The 24,795-nt window shown below is 46.5% G+C and overlaps 1 protein-coding gene and 1 non-coding gene across 2 annotated transcripts in view; both read left to right on the top strand.

The window, feature by feature from the left end:
* Window positions 1-24,795, top strand: part of UBAP2L (ubiquitin associated protein 2 like) — a 113,238-nt gene that overhangs the window by 69,721 nt on the left and 18,722 nt on the right. Inside the window, 7 exon segments of the mRNA XM_060255476.1 lie at window positions 2,627-2,681; window positions 3,310-3,487; window positions 6,440-6,551; window positions 9,821-10,010; window positions 12,729-12,817; window positions 13,603-13,656; window positions 16,639-16,720. Of these exon segments, the coding sequence (XP_060111459.1) occupies window positions 2,627-2,681; window positions 3,310-3,487; window positions 6,440-6,551; window positions 9,821-10,010; window positions 12,729-12,817; window positions 13,603-13,656; window positions 16,639-16,720 (760 nt within the window).
* Window positions 1,801-1,881, top strand: TRNAT-UGU (transfer RNA threonine (anticodon UGU)). The gene has a single exon. It is a non-coding gene; the product is annotated as a tRNA-Thr (tRNA).

Raw genomic sequence — 24,795 nt, 5'->3', positions numbered from 1 at the left:
GGCGGTACAAAGTAAACCACAACACTTGTTTTTCACCATGATGAAGAAGTAGTCCATTTCCCATTCATCATGAAAGTGGTAGGTTTTGCTCTTCTTTGGAACACTCATCTTAGTTATACTGGGGTGGCTGGGGTGCTAAGTTAACACTGGCTGGATCTGGTCCAAAACTGTCACTGTCCCAAAGTATTAAAGATCAGGAACTGAAGACTTCTGGATGATGCCAAAACCACACATGCCGTTGTAAAATTAAAAATAAGAATTCATCATACTGGCACCAATAATCAAATACCACCACACCAAAAATCATGAAAAAATCCCAAACACCTGTCCAGCAAACCATGAGACCAAGTGGGGCTGGTGATCTACCTCTGACCCCTCCGCGATCTACTGGTAGATTGCGATCTACCTGTTGGACATACCTGCTCTAGGGGGCTTCATGTCCATCCCCCCCCCCCACCTTTGAAACGGATTCCCAGCACTTTCGTTTATATATGGTGGTTATGTAAGAGGACTTGAACTTTTTGGGAGAAAGTACATGAACTGCTTCAAAAGGTGTTGAAAATAATAATACTTTTTACTCCTCAGCTGGTTTTACTTAGTATGGTGCAGTATGGAATTGAAAAAGAGAATTGGCATCTAGTGATAAATGTGATAACTGCTAGAATTCTCTGTGCAACATATTGGAAGGAAAGTAAGATACCTGCAATAGATGAACTTCTAAGTAAGATTTTAGACATAGCTGGACTAGATATGTTAACGGCCCTAATAAATGGGAAATCAAGGCAAGAGGCTTCTAAGAAATGGAAGAAATTATATGATTGGTTGCAAATAAAGTAATGAGAATTTAACTGAAGTTGTTATTGCATACGAAGATCAATTAATTAAAGGTATTGGAGATAATAAGGTAAACTCACAAATTAGCCTTAAAAGGGAATTGGCTCATCTACCTCTGTATGTATATACGTTGATCTGCATAAGTAACTAGTTTATATGAATATGTTGTGTTAATTTGCCTTTTCGGTTATGATCCTTTGTTGTATTTAAATAATTAATAAAACTAAATATTACTGGGGGGAGGGGAAAGGAAATGGACTCCTGACAGATAAAGACAGATGGTGGTAATGGGAAAAGCAGTTGGCACATGCTCAGAGGCACACCTTGCCAGTGATCTCTTCCAGGTCCCGAGAGAAACAAGAGTGACTTGATTGAAGATTGAGAGCTCTACGTTGACACTTTGGATGTTAATGTATTTCTTTTTGAGATGTTTGTCTGTGGAACTCTCTGCCACCATCAGTGGTAGTTTCAACATATATTTTATTTATTGGATTTCCTTTCAGTTCTTTTTCCAAAAGCTGAGGGCAGATTACAAAAATAAAGCAACAGTTGCATATAAAAACACCTAACGTATAAAATAATAAATACGAGTTTCTTTGCATTTATTTTAGTCCTGGTTGTCATGAGACATCTTTTTTTGTTTTTAATTGTTTTGAGGGGAGATTTCATTGTGCGTGCTTTAATTTGTTAGCTGCCCTCGAGACTCCACAGGGGCAAGAAGGGGGGGTATGTGTGTGAAAGTTTTTTAAAATAACCAAATTAGTTGATATTGTGGGTGAATATAAGAATATAAAAACTTACGTATTTAGACTCAGCATCAGTCCCTGTTCTCCACGTCAGGTATCTAGCCGTGATAGAGAGGGGGAGGGATGGTGGCTCAGGGGTAGAGCATCTGCTTGGTAAGCAGAAGGTCCCAGGTTCAATCCCCAACATCTCCAACTAAAAAGGGTCCAGGCAGTAGGTGATGGAGATGAAGGGGTGGTGGCTCAGTGGTAGAGCATCTGCTTTGTAAGCAGAAGGTCCCAGGTTCAATCCCCAGCATCTCCAACTAAAAAGGGTCCAGGCAGTAGGTGATGGAGATGAAGGGGTGGTGGCTCAGTGGTAGAGCATCTGCTTGGTAAGCAGAAGGTCCCAGGTTCAATCTCCAGCATCTCCAACTAAAAAGGGTCCAGGCAAGTAGGTGTGAAAAAACCTCAGCTAGAGAGCAGCTGCCAGTCTGAGTAGACAATACTGACTTTGATGGACCGAGGGTCTGATTCAGTAGAAGGCAGCTTCATTTAGGGGAGGGATGGTAGCTCAGTGGTAGAGCATCTGCTTGGTAAGCAGAAGGACCCAGGTTCAATCCCCAGCATCTCCAACTAAAAAGGCTCCAGGCAAGTAGGCGTGAAAAACCTCAGCTTGAGACCCTGGAGAGCCGCTGCCAGTCTGAGTAGACAATACTGACTTTGATGGACCAAGGGTCTGATTCAGTATAAGGCAGCTTCATATGTTCATATGATACCGAAGAGTGTTTTTCATCGTGGAGAGCGCATCACAATTAATTCTAACTTGAAAGTGGAATACTGTGGAGCTAACTAGTGTTGGGCATCTAGCTGTGATGCAGAAGAGTTTCTCTCATTGCAGAGAGCACATGACAGCGAATTCTGAGTTGAAAGATAAATACTCTGCCAGGATCGTGATACTGGGTTGTACAGATCTTTGATGCAGCTAACTGGGTTGAAGCAAAAGTGCCTTTCGGCAGGAGCTGCCTCCCCCAGCCCTCACCCCATCTCTCTCCTTCTCTCTCTCTTAGAATGGCTTCAGCTCTGTGCCACCAACGCAGCTGCAAACCACGCAGACGGCTGAAGGTAAGCGCTGCTCAGGAATGGTGGGGAGGGTGCCCAAGCAGTAGCCGGCGTTGCTTTCGGGTGTGACTGCTTATAGCGGTGGTGCAGCAGACGCAGTGAGAGCAGCGGACTGGGTGAGAAGGGGGCCAGGGCTAAGTCTCAGCATGGCCACGAATGCTGTTTCTGCCCCCTCAGGAAGGCCCTGTCCTCTCAGCCTCCTTTCAATGTCCGTCAGTGGCTCTTAGCCACAGCTTATGGTTGGAACTCTCTGTCTGGGGCTTTGATGCTCTATATTCTTGGTGCTTGGTGGGGGTGGGGCGCAGAGTGGAAGGACTTCTAGTGTCCTTGCCCCATTGGTGGACTTCCTGATGGCACTTGGGGTTTTTTGGCCACTGTGTGACACAGAGCGTTGGACTGGATGAGCCATCGGCCTGATCCAACATGGCTTCTCTTACGTTACGTTCTTAATGTGGGTCGATAGCAGTGGCCTACCTTACAGGGCTGTGGTAACAGCTTCAGGCGCCCCCTTTTGTGAAACGCTTGAGTCGCAACTGCATAAACCGTGCGTATCAGCCGCTCGGGCCCTTTTCCAGAGCCTGTGGCTCGCCCCTTCACGCCGCGTCCGCCCATCTTGTCTTCCTTCCAACAGGTTCCGCAGGCCCCACAGTGAAATCGGACTCCCCCTCCACGCCCAGCATCGCAGCCCCTCTCAACGACACCGTCTCCGCCGCCTCCTTGCTCACCACGGGCACCCAGCACTCCTCGGTGCTCAGCAGCTTGAACCATGCCGAGGAGCTCCCCAGCACAGCCACCACACAACACAGCAGGTAGCAACGGGGCTGGCGGGGTGCAGAAGTGTCGCCAGAAAAATCTGGGGTAGCAAAAAAAGGGGGAAACACAGTGAGGTTGAGCTCCTAGAGATAACTCTGCTATAACACAGTACTTACGAAACAGTGCTTAACACGCAATACAAATTCTTAAGGTCCACAAACGATGAGTTTTCTTCAGTACATGAGTACACGAATTCAGGAACATGCTGATAATTACGTAGTAACAAAAGTTGTCGAATTCTTCAAGCGATGTGGCATGCTTCCGGTAATTAGGTGTGTTTCGGTGGCAACCTTTGTCTGGCAACTTATTCATTGTTATCTGGAACCAGTGCTCAATGTAATTCAGACTGAGAGATGAATTACATACGCTGAACATGAGTCAACAGTGTGACGCGACGGCTAAAAAGGCAAATGCAATTTTGGGCTGCGTCAACAGAAGTGTAGTGTCCAGATCATGTGATGTGATGGCATCGCTTGACTCTGCTCTGGTAAGACCTCACCTGGAGTATTGTGTTCAGTTTTGGGCACCACATTTTAAGAAGGATATAGACAAGCTGGAAGGGGTCCAGAGGAGGGCGACGAAGATGGTGAGGGGTCTGGAGACCGAGTCCTATGAGGAAAGGTTGAAGAAGCTGGGGATGTTTAGCCTGGAGAGGAGGCAGCTGAGAGGTGATAGGATCACCATCTTCAAGCACCTGAAGGGCTGTCGTATAGATGGTGTGGAATTGTTTTCTGTGGCCCCGGAAGGAAGGACCAGAACCAGTGGGTTGAAATTAAATCAAAAGAGTTTCTGGCTCAACATTAGGAAGAACTTCTTGACCATTAGAGCGATTCCTCAGTGGAACAGGCTTCCTCGGGAGGTGGTGGGCTCTCCTTCCTTGGAGGTTTTTCAACAGAGGCTAGATGGCCATCTGACAACAATGAAGATTCTCTGAATTTGGTGGGAGGTGTTTGTGAGTTTGCTGCATTGTGCAGGGGGTTGGACTAGATGACCCTGGGGGTACCTTCCAACTCTGTGATTCTACCAGAAGCGTGTCACATCACTTGAAGAATTCCACAGCTTTTGTTACAACGTAATTAGCAGCACCTTCCTGAATTCGCGTACTCGCCTACTGAAGAAAATTCATCTTTTGCGGACTTTATGAATTGTTGGGATCAGCGTTTGAATCTGTTACTGTGGGGGGTGGGGGGAGGTGTAGAGAAGAGGGGGGGGAGAGGGACAGAGGGAGGTGAGAGAGAAGAGTTGGAAACGGCTGACAGAACATGCTCCCTCCCCCCCCCCCCAGACACACCTGCAGCCAGCAGAAGAGAAAGAGGGCTCCTGAAGCTTCCCTGGCTATACCCGGGGTCATTTTGGAAACCCCATGCACATCTTATATTTCAAAAAACATAAATGGAATTTTTCTTGACTCCCCCCTCTGGGGTGGGTGCTCATCCTTTTTGGGGGGGGGCATTGCCCCCAAACAATGCTGGATTTAAGTCTGTGGTGGTCGTTAGGTAGTCGAAATCTTGGGGCCCCCTCCCAAATGGCCTCAGAGTCTGAGCACCCACCCTGCAGCCTGCAGGCACCTTCCTCTAAGCCCCTTTGACAAACGCTGCGGGGGAGAGGCAGAGAGAGGCAAACCTGGCAACGACGCCAGCAGCAGCCACACCCGGCAAGTTGGGCAAAGAGCAACTCAGTGGCTGGCTGGGTGTGCAAGCTGGGAGGGCTGCAAGCAGGGGGGAAGGGTGTTCTTCTATGTTCTTATGGATAAAAGGAAGTCCTTCTTCACCCAAAGGGTGATTAACATGTGGAATTCACTGCCACAGTAGGTGGTGGCGGCCACAAGTATAGCCACCTTCAAGAGGGGTTTAGATAAAAATATGGAGCACAGGTCCATCAGTGGCTATTAGCCACAGTGTGTGTGTATATATAATTTTTTTTGCCACTGTGTGACACAGAGTGTTGGACTGGATGGGCCGTTGGCCTGATCCAACATGGCTTCTCTTATGTTCTTATGGCCACTGTGTGACACAGAGTGTTGGACTGGACGGGCCATTGGCCTGATCCAACATGGCTTCTCTTATGTTCTTATGGCCACTGTGTGACACAGAGTGTTGGACTGGATGGGCCACTGGCCTGATCCAACATGGCTTCTCTTATGTTCTTATGGCCACTGTGTGACACAGAGTGTTGGACTGGATGGGCCATTGGCCTGATCCAACATGGCTTCTCTTATGTTCTTATGGCCACTGTGTGACACAGAGTGTTGGACTGGATGGGCCACTGGCCTGATCCAACATGGCTTTTCTTATGTTCTTAAGGCTCTGCCCCCAAATGGCCCCCTCCCAGCTACAGGCCAGGCACTTCCCAGAAGGCCAAAAACCACCACTTTGCCCCCTCAATGGATGGAGTCTCACAGCTGCTAGCGGTGGGGCTTTGCACGGAGCAGGAAACGCAAAGCATGATTACCCCAGCCAAACCCACACCATGCGAATCCTTGCGCGTGGGTTCCAGCTGCGCAGAAACCGTTGGGAGCCAACACGGTTGTAGCGGCCAGAGCGATGGGCTAGGATCGGGAGGGGAGGAGAGGGGGGAAGAATCTGGGTTTGGGTTTTTCCTTTGTGCCGAAGCGTACCTGGCTGACTGCCGACCAGGTCCTGCCCCTCCTGCTCTACCTCGCAGGGCTGTTGTAAGGATGAAATGGAGGAGAGGCAAATGTCGTAAGGCCGCTTTGAGTTCTCATCAGTGGGGGGAGGGGGGGGAAGCGGGGTGCGAGTGAAGTGAATAAACACCAAGCCCGTCATCAGGCTGATGTGTGACGGAAACTGACAGAAATCGAGTGGCGAAAAACAGATGTCTCAGCTGCACCGAGTGGAGCCGTCGTGCATTAACTCCGTTATATTTTGCGTAAGGAAGGACTGAGTGCATTGAGTGCCCAGAGGGGTTGTGTGTGACGCCTGATGCAGCAAGCTTGATTGACCAACGTTCCTCTCCCTCTCTGTAGCACGTTACCCCACCCAGCAGAACAGCCTCTCCTCCTCAACTTCCTCTGGCCGCACGTCAACTTCAACTCTTTTGGTGAGTGTGCATGATGCAGAGGATTCAACAGTCTGGCGCAGGGAGGTTGAAGGTCCACCTCATGGCCACCTGTTATGCTTGGCCATCTAGGGTCATAGAGTCATAGAATCACAGAGTTGGAAGGGGCCACACAGACCATCTATGCAGAACCAGCCTTGGAGACCCAGTTTGGTGTAGTGGTGAAGTGCGCAGACTCTTCCCTGGGAGAACCGAGTTGGATTCCCCACTCCTCCACTTGCAGCTGCTGGAGTGGCCTTGGGTCAGCCATAGGTCTCGTAGGAGTTGTCCTTGAAAGGGAGCCTTGGGTCAGCCATAGGTCTCGTAGGAGTTGTCCTTGAAAGGGAGCCTTGGGTCAGCCATAGGTCTCGTAGGAGTCGTCCTTGAAAGGGAGCCTTGGGTCAGCCATCGCTCTCATAGGAGTTGTCCTTGAAAGGGAGCCTTGGGTCAGCCATAGGTCTCGTAGGAGTTGTCCTTGAAAGGGAGCCTTGGGTCAGCCGTAGGTCTCGTAGGGGTTGTCCTTGAAAGGGAGCCTTGGGTCAGCCATAGGTCTCGTAGGAGTCGTCCTTGAAAGGAAGCCTTGGGTCAGCCATCGCTCTCGTAGGAGTTGTCCTTGAAAGGGCAGCTGCTGTAAGAGCTCTCTCAGCCCCAGCTACCTCACAGGGTGTCTGTTGTGTGTGCGGGGGGAAGGTAAAGGAGATTGTGACTGGTCTGAGATTCAGAGTATAGGATGGAATATAAATCTAATATCTTCTTCTTCAACTTCTGATAGAGAGCCAGTTTGGTGTAGTGGTTAAGTTCATGGACTCTTACCTGGGAGAACCGGGTTTGATTCCCCACTTCTCCAGCAGCTGCTGGAATGGCCTTGGGTCAGCCATAGCTCTCGTAGGAGTTGTCCTTGAAAGGGCAACTGCTGTGAGAGCCCTCTCAGCCCCACCCACCTCACAGGGTGTGGGGGAAGAAGATAGAGGAGATTGTGACCCACTGTGAGACTCTGATTCCGAGAGAAGGGCTGGGTATAAATCTGTGGTCTTCTTTCTGTGAGGGTATCCTAGAATACCCCTCTGCTGGATAGAGAGGAAGTAGTGCTCTCCTTGCTGGATAGAAGCACCCTGGGAAAGACCGGGGGGGGGAGAAGGGGGGCTATACTTTGGAATTCTCCCAAGACAGAATAGGTCAGAAGCGAGGGGTCCTTTTGCCAGCTTCTCAGGGTGTGGATTTCCAGCTTCATGCAAACAGTGAGCCGCGTTTCAAGGAACCATGGACTGAGATTGGGGGCAGGAAGAAAAGACAATAAGATCCGTACCAGGAGTGGTCAAACTATGGCTCGGGAGCCACGTGTGGCTCTTTCACGCATATTCTGTGGCTCTCGAAGCCCCCACTTGCTTGTCAACGAGCTTGGGAGAAGGCGTTTCTCGCTTTAAATCACTTCCCCAAGCCAAGCCAGCCAGCAGCTTGGAGGATGCATTTAAAGATGCTTTCTTTCCCCCTCCCCCCATCCTCCCCCGGTCTATTTGCGTTAATTCCTTCCTTCCTTCCTTCCTTCCTTCCTTCCTTCCTTCCTTCCTTCCTTCCTTCCTTCCTTCCTTCCTTCCTTCCTTCCTTCCTTCCTTCCTTCCTTCCTTCCTTCCGCCTTGCGGCTCTCAAACACCCGACTTTCATGTCTTGCATCTCTCAAACGTCTGACATTTATTCTATGTGGCTCTTGCATTAAGCAAGTTTGGCCACCCCTGATCTGTACAAACTCTGGCAGAGGCTGAGCTTTTGTGAGTCACTGTTCTCTTCTTCTGATACCTGAAATATCCTAAGAAGCAAACAACGCAAGGCTTTTTTTTAAAAAAACAGGGACGAAGTTCCAGCTGGCTTGGCATCAAGGGGTGTGACCTAATATGCAAATTTGCTCCTGCTGGGTTTTTTCTATCTCCCCCCCCCCAAAAAAAAAGAAAAAGAAAGAAAAAAGCCCTGGAGCAGTGACTCACAAAAGCTCCCCTGCCCCAAATTGTGCTAGTCTTGAAGGTGCTGCTGGACTCTTGCTCTTTTTTAATGCTTTGGACCAGGGATGGCCAAACTTGCTTGACATAAGAGCCTCACTGAATAAACGCCGGATGTTTGAGAGCCAGAAGACATGAGCGTCACATGAGAGCCACATAGAATAAATGTCAGATGTGTGAGAGATGGAAGACAAGAACATCAGATGTTTGAGAGCCGTGAGTCAGGAAAGAAGGAAGGAACTCAAATAGATGGAAGGGGAATTGCGGGGGAGGGAGGGAGGAAAGCAAATAGGATGGGGAGGGAGAGAAAGCAGCTTTAATTTTATATGCACTCTGCAAGCCACCAGCTGGCTTGGTTTGGAGAAACGATTTAAAGAGACAAATGCCTTCTCCAGTGGGGTCGTGGGGGCTTCAAGAGCCACACAGTATGTGTGAAAGAGCCACATGTGGCTCTCGAGCCGTGGTTTGGCCACCCCTGTTATGGACAGACTGACAGAGCTACCCGCTTAGATCTGTACATTGTACAGAGAGCCAGCTTGGTGTAGTGGTTAAGTGGGTGGACTCTTATCTGGGAGAACCGATCTGTACATTGCACAGAGAGCCAGCTTGGTGTAGTGGTTAAGTGGGTGGACTCTTATCTGGGAGAACCGGGTTTGATTCCCCACTCCTCCACTTGCAGCTGCTGGAATTGGCCTTGGGTCAGCCATAGCTCTGGCAGAGGTTGTCCTTGAAAGGGCAGCTGCTGTGAGAGCCCTCTCCAGCCCCACCCACCTCACAGGGTGTCTGTTGCGGGGGAGGAAAGTAAAGGGGATTGAAGGCCATTCTGAGACTCTGTCCTTGAAAGGGCAGCTGCTGTGAGAGCCCTCTCAGCCCCACCTACCTCACAGGGGGTCTGTTGTGGGGGGAGAAGATATGGGAGATTGTAAGCTGCTCTGAGCCTCGGATTCAGAGAGAAGGGTGGGGTATAAATCGGCAGTCTTCTTCTTCTTCTACAGTCAGTCTTACTGCAGGTGCCGTTTTGCCTCTTCCCGTTCCGCACCCTCGAGGCCTGTAGCACGCATACCCCCCCCAGTTCCTGCTTAGCTCGCCTCATAGCTACTCAGGGCGGTGGGCGTGCGAGAGCAAGCGCCGAGCGGCAACCAGATGCGGCCTGACCCGAACCAGTGGCTGGCTGAACTGCAATGCTCTGACATGTCTGTCGCTGTCGTCCTCCTGCAAGCCCTCGCAGCCGCCCCTCCCGGGCTCCTCACGCTCTTTCTCTGTCCCCCCTCCCCTCTGCAGCACACCAGCGTAGAGAGCGAAGCCGGCCTCCATTCTTCCGCAAGCACTTTCTCCACCTCCTCCAGCACGGTCTCGGCTGCCCCGCCTGTGGTCAGCGCCCCCTCCAGCCTGAGCAGCGTCAGCAGCCTGGGCCTCAGCAGCAACTCCACGGTGACCGCCACCACCCGCAGCTCGGTGGCCACGACGTCAGGTGCGTCCTCAGCGTCCTGTATATCAGCAGTCTCCAGCCTTTTGTCCTGTATATCAGCAGTCTTCCTCCACACCAGGGAGTGATTTCGTGGAAGACAATTTTTCCACGGGGTGGGGGGAGGGCGGGGGCGATGGTTTCAGGAAGATACACAACTGTGCACTTTATTTCTGTTAGTTTGGTGTGGCGGTTAAGTGTGCCAGCTCTTATCTCGGAGAGTCGGGTTTGATTCCCCACTCCTCCACTGGCAGCTACTGGAATGGCCTTGGGTCAGCTGTAGCTCTTGCAGAGTTGTCCTCGAAAGGGCAGCTGCTACAAGAGCTCTCTCAGTCTCACACACCTCACAGGGTGTCTGTTGTGGGGGAGGAAGTTAGAGGAGATTGTGAGCTGCTCTGAGATTCTGAAATTTGGAGTGGAGGGCAGGACATAAATCCTGTTGTTGTTATTATTATTATTATTATCATCATTATCATCATCATTATTATTGCCACTACTACGTTGTAATATATAATGGAAATAATTACACAACTCATGGCCCAGTTGCTAACAGACCACGGATCGGTAATGGTCCACAGACTGGGGGTCGGGGTCCCCTGTATATGAGCATTAGGGTTCCCAACCCCCGCGCAGGGAATGAAATACAAAAAGAGAGATTGCATGAACAATGAGCAACCTAAAACCTCTGCAGGTATATAGAATCATAAAGTTGGAAGGGACCTCCAGAGTCATCTAGTCCAACCCCCTGCACAATGCAGGAAACTCACAAACACCTCCCCCCTAAATTCACAGGATCTTCATTGCTGTCAGATGGCCATCCAGCCTCTGTTTAAAAACCCCCAAGGAAGGAGAGCCCACCACCTCCCGAGGAAGCCTGTTCCACTGAGGAACCGCTCTGTCAGGAAGGTCACAGAATCATTGAGTTGGAAGGGACCACCAGGGTCATCTAGTCCAACCCCCAGCACAACTCACAGACACTTCCCCCTAAATTCACAGGATCTCCATTGCTGTCAGATGGCCATCCAGCCTCTGTTGAAAAACCTCCAAGGAAGGAGAGCCCACCACCTCCCGAGGAAGCCTGTTCCACTGAGGAACTGCTCTGTCAGGAAGGTCACAGAATCATTGAGTTGGAAGGGACCACCAGGGTCATCTAGTCCAACCCCCAGCACAACTCACAGACACTTCCCCCTAAATTCACAGGATCTTCATTGCTGTCAGATGGCCATCTAGCCTCTGTTGAAAAACCTCCAAGGAAGGAGAGCCCACCACCTCCCGAGGAGGAAGCCTGTTCCACTGAGGAATATGTGATCAGAGTTACTAGGCTGTTATAGCCGTACTATGTATCGGAAATATTTAATCAATAAAGTGTCTCTTTAAATCATCTCACACATATGCCACGGGGGAAGGACACTGCCGCAAAAGGAGGGCCACTTTCCTCCCTGCCTCATACGTCTTGGAGGCGGGCAATGAGGCTCGGCTCTACCCGCTTCTACAGGGCCTGGGCTGATTGCGAGTTATTTGAAGAGCACGCTGAAGGAGGAGGCTTCTCCCCCCCTCACTTCCGGAAGTGAGGGAGGGGGCAAAATTCTTCCAGCCTAACTTAGAATCAGCCCGGGCCCTGTTGAAGCCGGTAAGGATGACTCTGAGCCTCCTCGCTCCTCCGCTCGCATGGGTGGGAGAGGGGGGCGGAGCACGGCGCAGGGGAGGGGGCGGGCCATGGCAGTGGTGAGGAGCTGAGCCTCGGGGGTGGGGAGGACGGAGCGCTGCGCTGCATTGCGGTGCTGCAAAGGGCAAGTGGGAGGTGGCGGACGACGGAGTGGTGGCGTAGAGGATGCAGCCACAAAATGGCTGCTGCAGAAGGTGGAGCCAGTTACAAAATGGTTGCCCCAGTTTGCCTTCAGCCATGCAGCCTTGGTAGCTGCTGCCAAAGCAAGATTCTTAATCTGCACCGTCAGGAGCTTAGCAGGGCAGAAGTCCAACCCACTTTCTAAAAACACTGCTTTGCCTATTAGGCCACCCCCCCCCAATGTATCCAATCCTCCTGGAGCTTCAGGGCTGTGTGGCCTAATATGCAAAGGAGATCCTGCTACCAAAAAAAAAAGAGGCCTGTCTCTTACTAACTGAGCCTTTAAAGCTGGAGATGTTGAGGATTGAACTTGGGACATTCTGTCTCCAAAACCCATATCACTCAGCCATGGCCCCACCTCCAAGGAAGAGCTGTTTGCTCACATCTGTAGCAGCCCTATACCTGTTCTAATCTCTCTTCCTGGGGGGCCTTTCAAGGCCCTATTACCAGTAGACGAGTAATATTTTTAGGAGCATCAGTCAGAAGAACATTAGAAAGAACTTCCTGACCATTAGAGGGGTTCCTCAGTGGACCCGGTTTCCTTGGGAGGTGGTGCCTCTCCTTCCTTGGAAGGTTCGCAAACGGAGGCTAGATGGCCATCTGACAGCCAAGGGGGTGTTTTTGAAGCAGAAACTCCTTTGCATATTAGGCCACACACCCTTGATGTAGCCAGTCCTCCTGGAGCGTACAGTAGGCCCTGTACGAAGAGCCCTGTAAGCTAGGAGGATTGGCTACACCAGGGGTAAGTGGCCTAATATGCAAAGGCGTCCCTGCTACAAAAGAAGTCGTGGTAGGCACCAAGAAAGATGTTGGAGGGCACTGTGTTGAAGACCCCTGCTTTAAAGTTAACACTTTTAACTTGGCTTGTATCTCTCTAGGCAAAGCTCCCCCCAACTTGCCTCCTGGAGTCCCACCGTTGCTGCCGAACCCGTACATCATGGCTCCGGGGCTGTTGCATGCATATCCAGTGAGTACCATTTGTCACCAGTTGCGATGGAAAACTCATGCCAGTAGATCCCGCCCAGCTCTCGACAGTGTCACGGCAGGAGGGACAGAGCACGTGAGAGCAATTCGGAGCTGGCACCGGTCAAAGCAGTTCCCCCAGACCTGCTTGCGGTTGCAACATCCAGCTCAGACACATGGCTTGGAAGGGGAGGAGCCTTAGGTAGTGGGAAGTTGCTTTCTTTCCACCTCTTTCTCCCTCCAATCTATTTTCCTTCCTTCCTTCCTTCCTTCCTTCCTTCCTTCCTTCCTTCCTTCCTTCCTTCCTTCCTTCCTTCCTTCCTTCCTTCCTTCCTTCCTTCCTTCCTTCCTTCCTTCCTTCCTTCCTTCCTTCCTTCCCTCCCTTCCCTCCCTCCCTCCTTGGCGGCTCTCAAACATCTGACATCCGTGTCTTGTGGCTCTCAAACCTCTGACGCCTATTCTATGTGGCTCTTAGATTAAGGAAGATTGGCCACCCCTGGTATATGAGCTTTCATGAGTCACAGCTCGCTTCTTCAGATGCAGCTCATCCCATCACGAATGTTATTAGTTTTCAACGCACTACTGGACTCTTGCTCTTTTCCACAATTAGATGAGTCAGTTTCCAGTTCAGATGAATTACATTAACAGTGTTCAACAGCAGATATCCTATTCAGGATCCCACCCCTTGGGTCCTACAGCACTGGCTTTATGACAAGTGGGTTTCTACCCCTTCCGCAGCAGGAAAGGGCTCAGCTTCCCCTTTAACTTGCCCTTCTGCTTCTCCCGCAGCCCCAAGTTTACGGCTACGATGACCTGCAGATGCTTCAGACGAGATTCCCGTTGGTGAGTCGATGCAATCCCCCCCCCCCTTTCCTCTGTTGTTTCTGCTGGCCTTTTTGCACTGTGGGATTTTGCGTTGTACGCTGGGCACATCTGCCCTTGCTATGACGTGAATTGCAGTATCTGCTAATACGGTAATTCGATACACGTGGAAGCATTCAAGGAAAAGGGGAAATGGAACGGAGCGTGCAAATATAATAGCTTATCGTGATGCTTTCGTAGAAGAAACGAGCTTTTCTTTGCCAGGGACTAATACAAGGATCCAGGTTTTAAGCAGAGCTGTTGTGCTTCTGTCTTCCTTTTGTTCTGTTGTTTCAGAGAGTAGCCGTTCTCTGGCTGTGATGGTCTGCAGTGGAAAGCTGAGTCCGGTAGCGCCCTAGAGAGTAACAAGATAGATACCCTGAAAATTTTGTTGGTCGCTAAGGACTCCTATCTAGCTGCTTCAATGCGAACCAACCCAGCTGCCCACCCAAAATAACCCTGTATTTCAATTTCAGAAGGTAGCCCCATTGGTTTACAGTAGAACTGCATGACTTGAGTCCAGTAGCATCTTCGAGACCTCTTTCTATTGAGGACTTATTGATTCTGACTGATCACATCGTTACTTTCTGGACCAGCAGTGGAAGATAGCACAACACTACTAGTAGAGGAAGAATAGCAGATTTATACCCTGGCCTTCTCTCTGAATCAGGCTTACAATCTCCTGTGTCTTCTTCCCCTACCACAGACACCCTGTGAGATGGGTGGGGCTGAGAGAGCTCTGACAGAAGCTGCCCTTTCAAGGACAGCTCTGCCAGAGCTATGGCTGACCCACGGCCATCCCAGCAGGTGCAAGTGGAGGAGTGGGGAATCGAACCCAGTTCTTCCAGATAAGAGTCTGCACACTTAACCACTACACCAAACTGCTCTCAGTACCATCTTTCCTCACTTATGCACATGCACTGGACACATAACTTATCCCTAAGAGGCCTCATAAACTTCCCTGTCTTGTGCCTTTTAACCTTGCTTTGGAACATTCCTTTTTGGGGTCCACCAATAACATATTCTTTGCCAGTTCTTCATAACACATGCTTGCGTTTGTGCCTCGAGAGCCAGTTTAGTGTAGTGGTTTGTGCATGGACTCTTATCTGGGAGAATTGGGTTTCATTCCCCACTACTCCACTTGCAGCTGCTGGCCTTGGGTCAGCCATAGAAGCTTGAAAGGGCAGCTGCTGTAAAAAGCCCTCTCAGCCTCACCTACCTCACAGGGTGTCTATTGTTGGGGGGAGAAGACATAGGAGATTGTAAGCCGCTCTGAGTCTCTGATTCAGAGAGAAGGGCGGGGTATAAATCTGCAATTCTTCTTCTTCCAAAGGAGATCGTGAGCCGCTCTGAGACTCGGAGATTCAGAGTATAGGGTGGGATGTAAATCCAATATAATCTTCTCCCTCTTCATATGGGTTGACCTCTGAAGAAGGCCTTATTGGGCCAAAACACGTCAGGTCATGATGATTGGTCCCTGTGCGTTTGTCATTTGTACTTTGTAACCACGCTTTCATTGGGTCCTTTTATATATATATAAAGGATATATATATCCTTATTTATATATATATATCCTTATATATATATATATAAATATATATATATATATATTTTAAACTTTTCTCAAGATAAATACATGTGTTTTTATTTATAAGAAATACCTATGGGGTTTTAACTATTGGCCCCCACTACGTATTTTTTCTTACCCTTTCGGTTCTTGAGACACCTTAGAGACCAGCAAGATTTCCAGAGTATGGGTTTTCTGGAGTCCAAGCTTCCCTCACTTTTAAACGAAGAGAGTTTTGATTTTTGAAGCTTTCTAAAGGCAAAGGCAGTCTCCTTTGCAAGCACCAGTCATTTCCGACTTTGGGGTAACGTTGCATCATGTTTTCATGGCACACTTTTTAACGTGTGGTTTGCCATTGCCTTCCTCAGTCATCTACACTCCCCCATCCCCAAGCTGGACACTCATTTGACCGACCTCGGAAGGATGGAAGGCTGAGTCAACCTTGAGCCAACTACCTGAACCCAGCTTCCGCTGGGATCCAACTCAGGTTGTAAGCAGAGAGCTCGGACTGCAATACTGCAGCTTTACCACTCTGCACCACAGGGCTGTTTGAAACCTACCCCCCCCCCCAAAAAAAAAATTCTTGTTGGTCTCTGTGGTGCCACTAGAGTTGAGTCTGTTTTTGTTCTAATACAGTTTGAGAGCCAGTTTGGTGTCGTGGTTAAGTGCGTGGACTCTTATCTGGGAGAACCGGGTTTGATTCCCCACTCCTCCACTCACAGCTGCTGGAATGGTCTTGGATTAACCATAGCTCTCGCAGGAGTTATACTTGAAAGGGCAGCTTGGTGTAGTGGTTAAGTGTGCGGACTCTTATCTGGGAGAACCGGGTTTGATTCCCCACTCCTCCACTTGCACCTGCTGGAATGGCCTTGGGTCAGCCATAGCTCTGGCAGAGGTTGTCCTTGAAAGGGCAGCTGCTGTGAGAGCCCTCTCCAGCCCCACCCACCTCACAGGGTGTCTGTTGTGGGGGAGGAAGGTAAAGGAGATTGTGAGCCGCTCTGAGACTCTTCGGAGTGGAGGGCGGGATATAAATCCAATATCATCTTCTTCTTCTTCTTCTGGGAGAGCTCTCGGTCCCACCTACCTCACAGGGCGTCCGTTGTGGGGGAGGAAGATATAGGAGATAGTGAGCCATTCTGATTCAAAGAGAAGGGCGGGGTATAAATCTGCAATTCTTCTTCTTCTACAGCTTGTTAGTTCTGCTTTAATAGTGTCACCGTGATGTGATCTGGGCTATCCATGCTCACAGCATTGGTGGTTCTGCACGTGGCTTTTCTATACAAATCGGTGCAGCCATCCGCTAACAAAATAGACTTACGCCACTAGCAGTCTTCTGACTGGTTCTTCCTCCCCTAGCTGGCTAAGAATCACTTGATGACTTCTCCCTTCTTTGGCAGGACTACTACAGCATCCCGTTCCCCACGCCGACCACCCCACTGACTGGAAGGGACGCCAGCCTGAGCAGCAACCCTTATTCTGGTAGGGAAGATGGCATTGCCTTAGATGAGGTAGTGGGCTTAATCTGCTCACCTCTGTCTCTCTCTCTCTCTTTCCCCCTCCCCTATTAGAAAATGGTAGGTAGCAACTGTATGCGGGTAGGTCACAGTTGTGTTAAATGAGGGGTGCGGCCGAACTGCATCTTGGGAGCGACATGTGGCTCTTTCACACAGTTTTCGCATAGAGAGGCAGTTTGGTGTAGTGGTTAAGTGTGCGGACTCTTATCCGGAAGAACCAGGTTTGATTCCCCACTCCTCCACTTGCACCTGCTGGAATGGCCTTGGGTCGGCCATAGCTCTGGCAGAGGTTGTCCTTGAAAGGGCAGCTGCTGTGAGAGCTCTCTCCAGCCCCACCCACCTCACAGGGTGTCTGTTGTGGGGGAGGAAGGTAAAGGAGATTGTGAGCCCCTCTGAGACTCTTCGGAGTGGAGGGCGGGATATAAATCCAATATCTTCATCTACCTCACAGGGTGTCTGTTGTGGGGGAGGAAGGTAAAGGAGATTGTGAGCCACTCTGAGACTCTTCGGAGTGGAGGGCAGGATATAAATCCAATATCTTCATCTACTTCACAGGGTGTCTTTTGTGGGGGAGGAAGGGAAAGGAGATTGTGAGCCACTCTGAGACTCTTCGGAGTGGAGGGCAGAATATAAATCCAATATCTTCATCTACTTCACAGGGTGTCTTTTGTGGGGGAGGAAGGTAAAGGAGATTGTGAGCCACTCTGAGACTCTTCCGAGTGGAGGGCGGGATATAAATCCAATATCTTCATCTACCTCACAGGGTGTCTGTTGTGGGGGAGGAAGGTAAAGGAGATTGTGAGCCGCTCTGAGACTCTTCGGAGTGAAGGGCGGGATATAAATCCAATATCTTCATCTACCTCACAGGGTGTCTGTTGTGGGGGAGGAAGGTAAAGGAGATTGTGAGCCACTCTGAGACTCTTCGGAGTGGAGGGCGGGATATAAATCCAATATCTTCATCTACCTCACAGGGTGTCTGTTGTGGGGCGGGGGAGGAAGGGAAAGGAGATTGTGAGCCGCTCTGAGACTCTTCGGAGTGGAGGGCGGGATATAAATCCAATATCTTCATCTACCTCACAGGGAGTCTGTTGTGGGGGAGGAAGGGAAAGGAGATTGTGAGCCGCTCTGAGACTCTTCGGAGTGGAGGGCGGGATATAAATCCAATATCTTCATCTACCTCACAGGGAGTCTGTTGTGGGGGAGGAAGGGAAAGGAGATTGTGAGCCACTCTTGAGTGGAGGGTGGAATATAAATCCAATGTCATTGTCGTCTTCTTCTTCCAATGTGTGGCTTTCCAAACCCCCACTGCCCTGTTGGCCAGCTTGGAGAAGGCATTTGTCTCTTTAAATCATTTCTCCAAGCCAGCTTGCGGCCTGGAATATGAATTTAAAGTTAAAGTTACTTTCTTTCTACCTCTCCCCTCATCTGCCTGCCTGCTTGCTTTCCTTCCGGCTCTCAAACATCTGAAGTTTATGTTTTGCGGCTCTCAAACATCTGACGTTTATTCTGTGTGGCTCTTACCTTAAGCAAGTTTGGCCACCCTTGTGTTAAATCTTCCATTGAAATCTTCGCGATGGGGATCATGGTGGAGTAAACTGCAGAAGAACACCCCCCCCCCATCATGATAAATAAAATCTAATGTGTTTCCAAAAGTTTTCCATAGGTCCTATATTATAGGGTTCAGTAGTACTGTATTTTCAAAAACGTATGTCCTATACAAATATGGGATTTAATTCTGTATATTCTACATAGTCCTCTTGAGAATAAATTCACAATAGCAAACAGTTCTCTGAAAAACCTCTAGGTTCCTCAGCTATATTCAGAAATCAAAGGAAGTTCATAAATGGTCCAGCAACCCTTTATCCTGGTCGCTGGTTCCTTTAAGAGCCAGTTGGGTGTAGTGGTTAAGTGTGTGGACTCTTATCTGGGAGAACCGGGTTTGATTCCCCGCTCCTCCACTTGCACCTGCTGGCATGGCCTTGGGTCAGCCATAGCTCTGGCAGAGGTTGTCCTTGAAAGGGCAGCTTCTGGGAGAGCTCTCTCAGCCCCACCCACCTCACAGGGCATCTGTCGTGCGGGAAGGAAGGTAAAGGAGATTGTAAGATGCTCTGAGACTTTGAGATTCAGAGTACAGGGCAGGGCATAAATCCAATATCATCACCTTCCACTGTAAGCTCTGGGAGGATTGGCTACATCAGGGGTGTGTGGCCAAACATGCAAAAGAGTTCCTGTCAAAAAAGAAAAAGTAGTGGGGGGACTTCCTGTTTGGCTGGAAGACAGTCTGCAGCTCCCTAACAGAGGGGGATTTTATTGTCACTGTTCAGGGTATTAAAGACCCCTGATAAGGTCTATGCTCATTAACCCTAGGCAAGGGTTAACCCAAGACGACTTATCTTCCTTTAATGCTGTTGATATCGAACTGGAGCAGTCAGGGAGCTGACTCCTTCATTTCTTGATGTCCGGCAATGGAATGTCAACCATCGTCTGCAGTGACTCTAAAGTGACTTCGGTCACTTAAGGCTGTCGGAATCCAAGCACTCTAGAAGGACTGATTTTAATTGCAAGAAAATAGCAGCCGGGGGAGTTGAGAACATCTAAAAGGTAGACTCATCATTCTTATCTTCACTCTGAGAGACTTTGAATATAGTTTAAACACTGAGTGGATTAATAACAGACGAAGGCAAAGCATAATTGAATGGGAAAAAAAAAAACTTTTACCTTGTTAAGCTGAGCTCTGTGGCTTTGGATGTGAACAACAGCAAAAAAAAAAAAAAAACCCTTCAAGATAAGAGTGAAAGTTGGCAATGGGAGGCTGGTGACACAGAAGAAAGAAAAGAGAGTTGCCGTGTATATATGCCCATAAACTGCAGAACCTAGAATGAACTGAGCTGAGTGGGGGCATAGCAGGAAAAGAATTCAGCTTGTGAAAACTGAACGCCGTAAAAACAATTGCCTTCAAAGATATTTTGGAGAAAAGACATATTGTTGTGAATTTTTGTGGTTGCGGTTTCTTCATGCAGCTCAAAAAAACTGCGAGACTAGACACGAGATCAGTCTAAGCTGTGACAGGAAGTGAAACTAAAAGGGGTTGGACAATAAATCAGAGCCTATAAGGACAACAAGAGCTGTGACATCCGACCTTTGAACTAGGAAGGAATTGAGTCCAAGACTCAGATCAAGAAAGACGAAGAGAGACCTCTCTAGGCTGGAACTGTACCATAGAGAAATAACGATTGCCATTTTAAAAGGGAGAAAAACTGTCAAAATTGTTAAAATTCAATATCTTTGCTCAGGAAGAAGGGAGAAAAACGAAACTAGTCTCATCTGAAAGAACTGGCTCTAAGCTATTGGATTGGATGCTAAATTTTATGTGGGGATTTTTTTAAGGTTTGGTGATTTTTTATATGTCAGTAGAAAGAACAACACGTGCAAGAGCCCAATCATTTGACAAGATGCAGTCTCAATTTGACGCTCTGGAGGCAAAAATGTTAAAAGCTATGGACAAATTGCATTTGGCAATAAAAAAAGATATTAAAAAAGAAGTTGGAGACCTTAAGAAGGAGATAGAGAATTTTAAGGAAGAGACTCAAAATAAAGTGAAAGAGGTAGAGATGAAAGTGGATACACAGGCCTCTGCCTTGCTAAAAATTCAAGAAAAGGTCATAATACACGACTGTAAGTTGCTGGAGTCACAAGTGCGTCTAAGAGGGGTACCTGAAAAAGAAGATACAGACTTAAAAGGCTATATGGTGGATATCATCACTGAGTACATAGAAGAAGACCCTGACAGATTTAAGAGTATGTTGGAGGGTGCCTACAGAGTCAACTCAGTTTATGCGAAAAATAAAGGTCTGCCAAGAGACATCGTCATAAGATTAAGATCAAAAGAGGTGGCAGAGAAAATTTTGAGGAAAGGGTACCAAAAAGCCTGGGCAATAGAAGGGAGCAGAGTTAAAATAATGAAAGAGCTACCAAGAGAAGTGATCAGCGATAGGAAAAAGTACAAGAAGCTAACCGATCAGTTGCGTGCAGAGGGCACAAGATATAGATGGATAATACCAGAGGGTCTTGGATTTGAACAAAATGGCAAAAGGATTACAATAAGAAGCGAACAAGAGATGCATAGCTTTTTTGAAGAAAATAAAGAACCAACATCATAATGGAGTACAAATTACTATCTTGGAATATAAATGGACTAAATTCACCACAGAAAAGAAGGAGAACATTTCATTGGATTAAAAAGCAAAAATGTAATATAATTTGTTTACAGGAAGTTCATATACAACGCAAGGACAGTAAATTTTTGTGGAATAGAAATTTGGGGTTGGAATTTTTTTCACTAGCAGAGCAAAAGAAAAGAGGGGTGGTTTTTTACATTAAAGAACAACTTGACCCAAAATTAATCTTTAAAGACAAAGAAGGAAGATACATTGCTGTTGAGGTGACGATAGAGGCGAAAAAAACGTTACTACTAGGACTCTATGCACCCAATGGAGCGAAAGACAAATTCTTTAAAGACATAAATAGACAAATGGACGAAGAGACTTATGACCAGGTATTGATGATGGGCGATTTTAATGGGACAATACAAAACAACCTTGACAGATCAAGTCCAAAGAAGAATGATAAAGAAGGGAAGCTGCCCAATTCTTTCTTTGAGTTGATTAAACAGGAAAATCTAGAAGACATTTGGAGAAAGTTCAACCCTGAGGTAAGAGACTATACATTTTTCTCAGCAAGGCATAATTCTTTTTCCAGAATTGACATGTTGTGGGGTTCCCAAGGCTTGGGCCTCATAACAAAAAAAATTGAGATTCTTCCAAAGGTTTGGGCGGACCATAATCCAATATGCTGGTCAACAAAATTGCAAAGAAAATCAAGAAGATGGAGAATTAATGAGGATTTACTACAAAATAAAGACACTGTATCATTCTTAGAAAAGGAGACTGCAGCATTCTTCCAAATAAATGAAACGGATGATATGGAATATCCAACAGTATGGGACACTTATAAAGCAGTAATGAGGGGTATATTAATTACATTGAATAATAAAGACAAAAGAGCAAGAGAAGAAAGGCTGTCAGCACTGCAAAATGAAATAGATAAAAAAGAAAAGGACTTAAAAAAAAGACCAGGGAAGAAAAAATTAATAAAAGAAATTACGATATTACAATCCCAAGTTAAACATTTGCTGAATAAAGAACTAGAATGGAATTTAAAAAATTTGAAACAGAAATCGTTTGAAAGTGCAAACAAACCTGGTAAATACCTGGCCTGGCAATTAAAAAAAAGGAAAGAAAATAAGACTATAAATAAAATCATGGCAAATGGGAAAACAGTAGTGGATCAAGAAGGAATTAAAAGAGAATTCTTTAAATACTATGCAAATTTATTCAAGGGTGTGAATGTAAGTAAAGAAAAAGTGGAAGAGTATCTACGAAACATTCAGGTGGCACCTTTGACGGAACATATGAAAAAGATATTAAATGACCCAATAGAGAAAATTGAAATAGAAGCAGCAATAAAAGCAATGCAAGAGGGTAAAGCTCCAGGGCCAGATGGATTCACGTCAAAATTTTACAAATCTCTCAAGGATGAATTAACACCCAAACTGTTGAAGTTGTTAAACACGATAAGAGAAGAAGGGAAAATCCCAAAGACCTGGAGGGAAGCTGTAATCTCTCTGATTCCTAAGGAAGATAAAGATAGCACAAATGTAAAAAATTATAGACCAATCTCATTGTTGAATAATGACTATAAGATCTATACAAGAATTTTAGCAGAGCGACTGAAACAATACCTGACCAACTTTATAAACAAAGACCAAGCGGGATTTCTTCCTAAAAGACAAATAAGGGACAATGTAAGAGCTGTTATTAATGTTGTGGAATACTATGAAAAGCACCCGGAAAAAGAAGTGGCCTTATTTTTTGTTGACGCAGAGAAAGCCTTCGACAACTTAAATTGGGACTTTATGTTTGCGGTAATGGAAAAAATTAATTTAGGGGAACAATTTATAAAAATGACAAGAGCAATATATACAGATCAGCATGCAAAATTGTGTATAAATGCAGACCTTACCAAAGAATTGAAAGTGAGTAAAGGAACAAGGCAAGGATGCCCGCTATCACCATTGTTGTTTATAATGACTCTTGAAATTTTGTTACAACAAATTCAAAAAGATGAAAAAATAGAAGGTCTAAAAATTAGAAGATTCTCTTATAAATATAAAGCTTTTGCAGATGATATAGTGTTCATAATGGAGAATCCGGTTCAAGTGTCACCACTGCTGTTAGCTAAGATAAAAGAGTACGGAGAACTAGCAGGATTATACATAAATAAGGAGAAATCGAAATTCCTCTGTAAAAACATGCAACCAAATAAAACAAACGAACTACAAAAGGTGACAGGTTGTGAAGTCACAACCAAAGTTAGGTACCTTGGAATAGAGATAACAATGAAGAACATTGATTTATACAAAAACAATTATGAAAAACTGTGGTGTAAGATGGACAAAGATTTGATGAAATGGAATAAACTCAACTTGTCCTTACTGGGCAGGATAGCTGCAATCAAAATGAATATTTTGCCAAGGATAATGTATTTGTTTCAAACCATCCCGATTGTAAAAGAAGCAAAACAATTCAACAAATGGCAAAGGAAAATCTCTGATTTCATTTGGGCCGGAAAGAAACCAAGGATAAAGATGAAGATCTTAACGGATGCCAAAGAGAGAGGAGGTTTTCAACTTCCCGATCTAAGACTATACCACGATGCAGTTTGTTTGACATGGATAAAAGATTGGATAATGCTGTTAGATAAAAAACCTTTGTGGTTAGAAGCTCACGGAAATAGATTCGGCTGGCATGCATACATGTACTATGGGAAGAATAAAATGGATGGTTTTTTCTCTCACCACTATGTCAGAAATACATTACTAAATACTTGGATAAAATACAAGAAATACGGGGACGAGAGAAAACCATTATGGATAGTGCCAGCAGAAGTAATAAAAATAACAGCTGATTCTGAAGAAAAAAGAGAAATGTCATATAACCAACTGCTTAAGATTCAAGGAGACAAAATTGAATTAAAAACCTCAGAAGAGCTAAATAACAATTATGATTGGTTTCAAATGCAACAAATTAAAAGTTTGATGGAAAATGACATAAAATCAGAGGGGATTAGACGAGAACAAACAGAACTGGAAAGAGTCCTGTTAGGTGACAATGAAAAATTGATATCAAAAGTATATAAGTTATTATTGAAATGGTCTACAGAAGAAGAAGTAGTAAAGTCTCAAATGGTCAAATGGGCAATTAATGTGAATAGAGAAATACAAATGGAAACATGGGAGCACCTCTGGAAGAACTCAATGAAGATATCAACTTGTCAAAGCATTAAGGAGAACTGTTTTAAAATGATGTATAGGTGGTATATGACTCCGAAAAAATTGGCTAAGATAAGTAAGAAAATGTCGGATAGATGTTGGAAATGTAAAAAACATGAAGGTTCTTTCTTCCATATGTGGTGGACATGTGAAAGAGCGAAAGAATTCTGGAAGATGATACAACAAGAAATCACCAAAATTTTGGGCTATGATTTTAAGAAAATTGCAGAGACGTTTTTACTTGGATTACAATTAGAAAAATACCCAAAAGAAGACAGGACTTTAATTTGGTACCTGTTATCAGCTGCTAGGACTTTGTACGCGCAGCTTTGGAAGCAAGAAAAAATACCAGAGAAATGGGAATGGACCATGAAAGTTTTATCGTGGTGTGAAATGGACAAATTAACCAGAACACTAAGAGACTATGATTTAGAGATATTCAAAAGGGAGTGGAGAAAATTTAAAGGATATATGGAGAAAACTTGGAAAGTAAAGAAATATTGGACATTTTTTTAGTTGTAAGAATATATATACGGAACTTTGAGCAATCAGAAGTGCCTTTAGTATGGATTTGAACTTATAACCTCGGGGAAGTCAACATTGGAGGGAGGGGGGATGGAAATGTCATATGGGTTAATGTGAAAAAAGAA

Source organism: Heteronotia binoei, chromosome 1 (genome assembly GCF_032191835.1).
Source record: "Heteronotia binoei isolate CCM8104 ecotype False Entrance Well chromosome 1, APGP_CSIRO_Hbin_v1, whole genome shotgun sequence".
Taxonomy (NCBI): Eukaryota; Metazoa; Chordata; class Lepidosauria; order Squamata; family Gekkonidae; genus Heteronotia; species Heteronotia binoei.
This window is presented reverse-complemented; position numbering and strand designations above follow the sequence as displayed.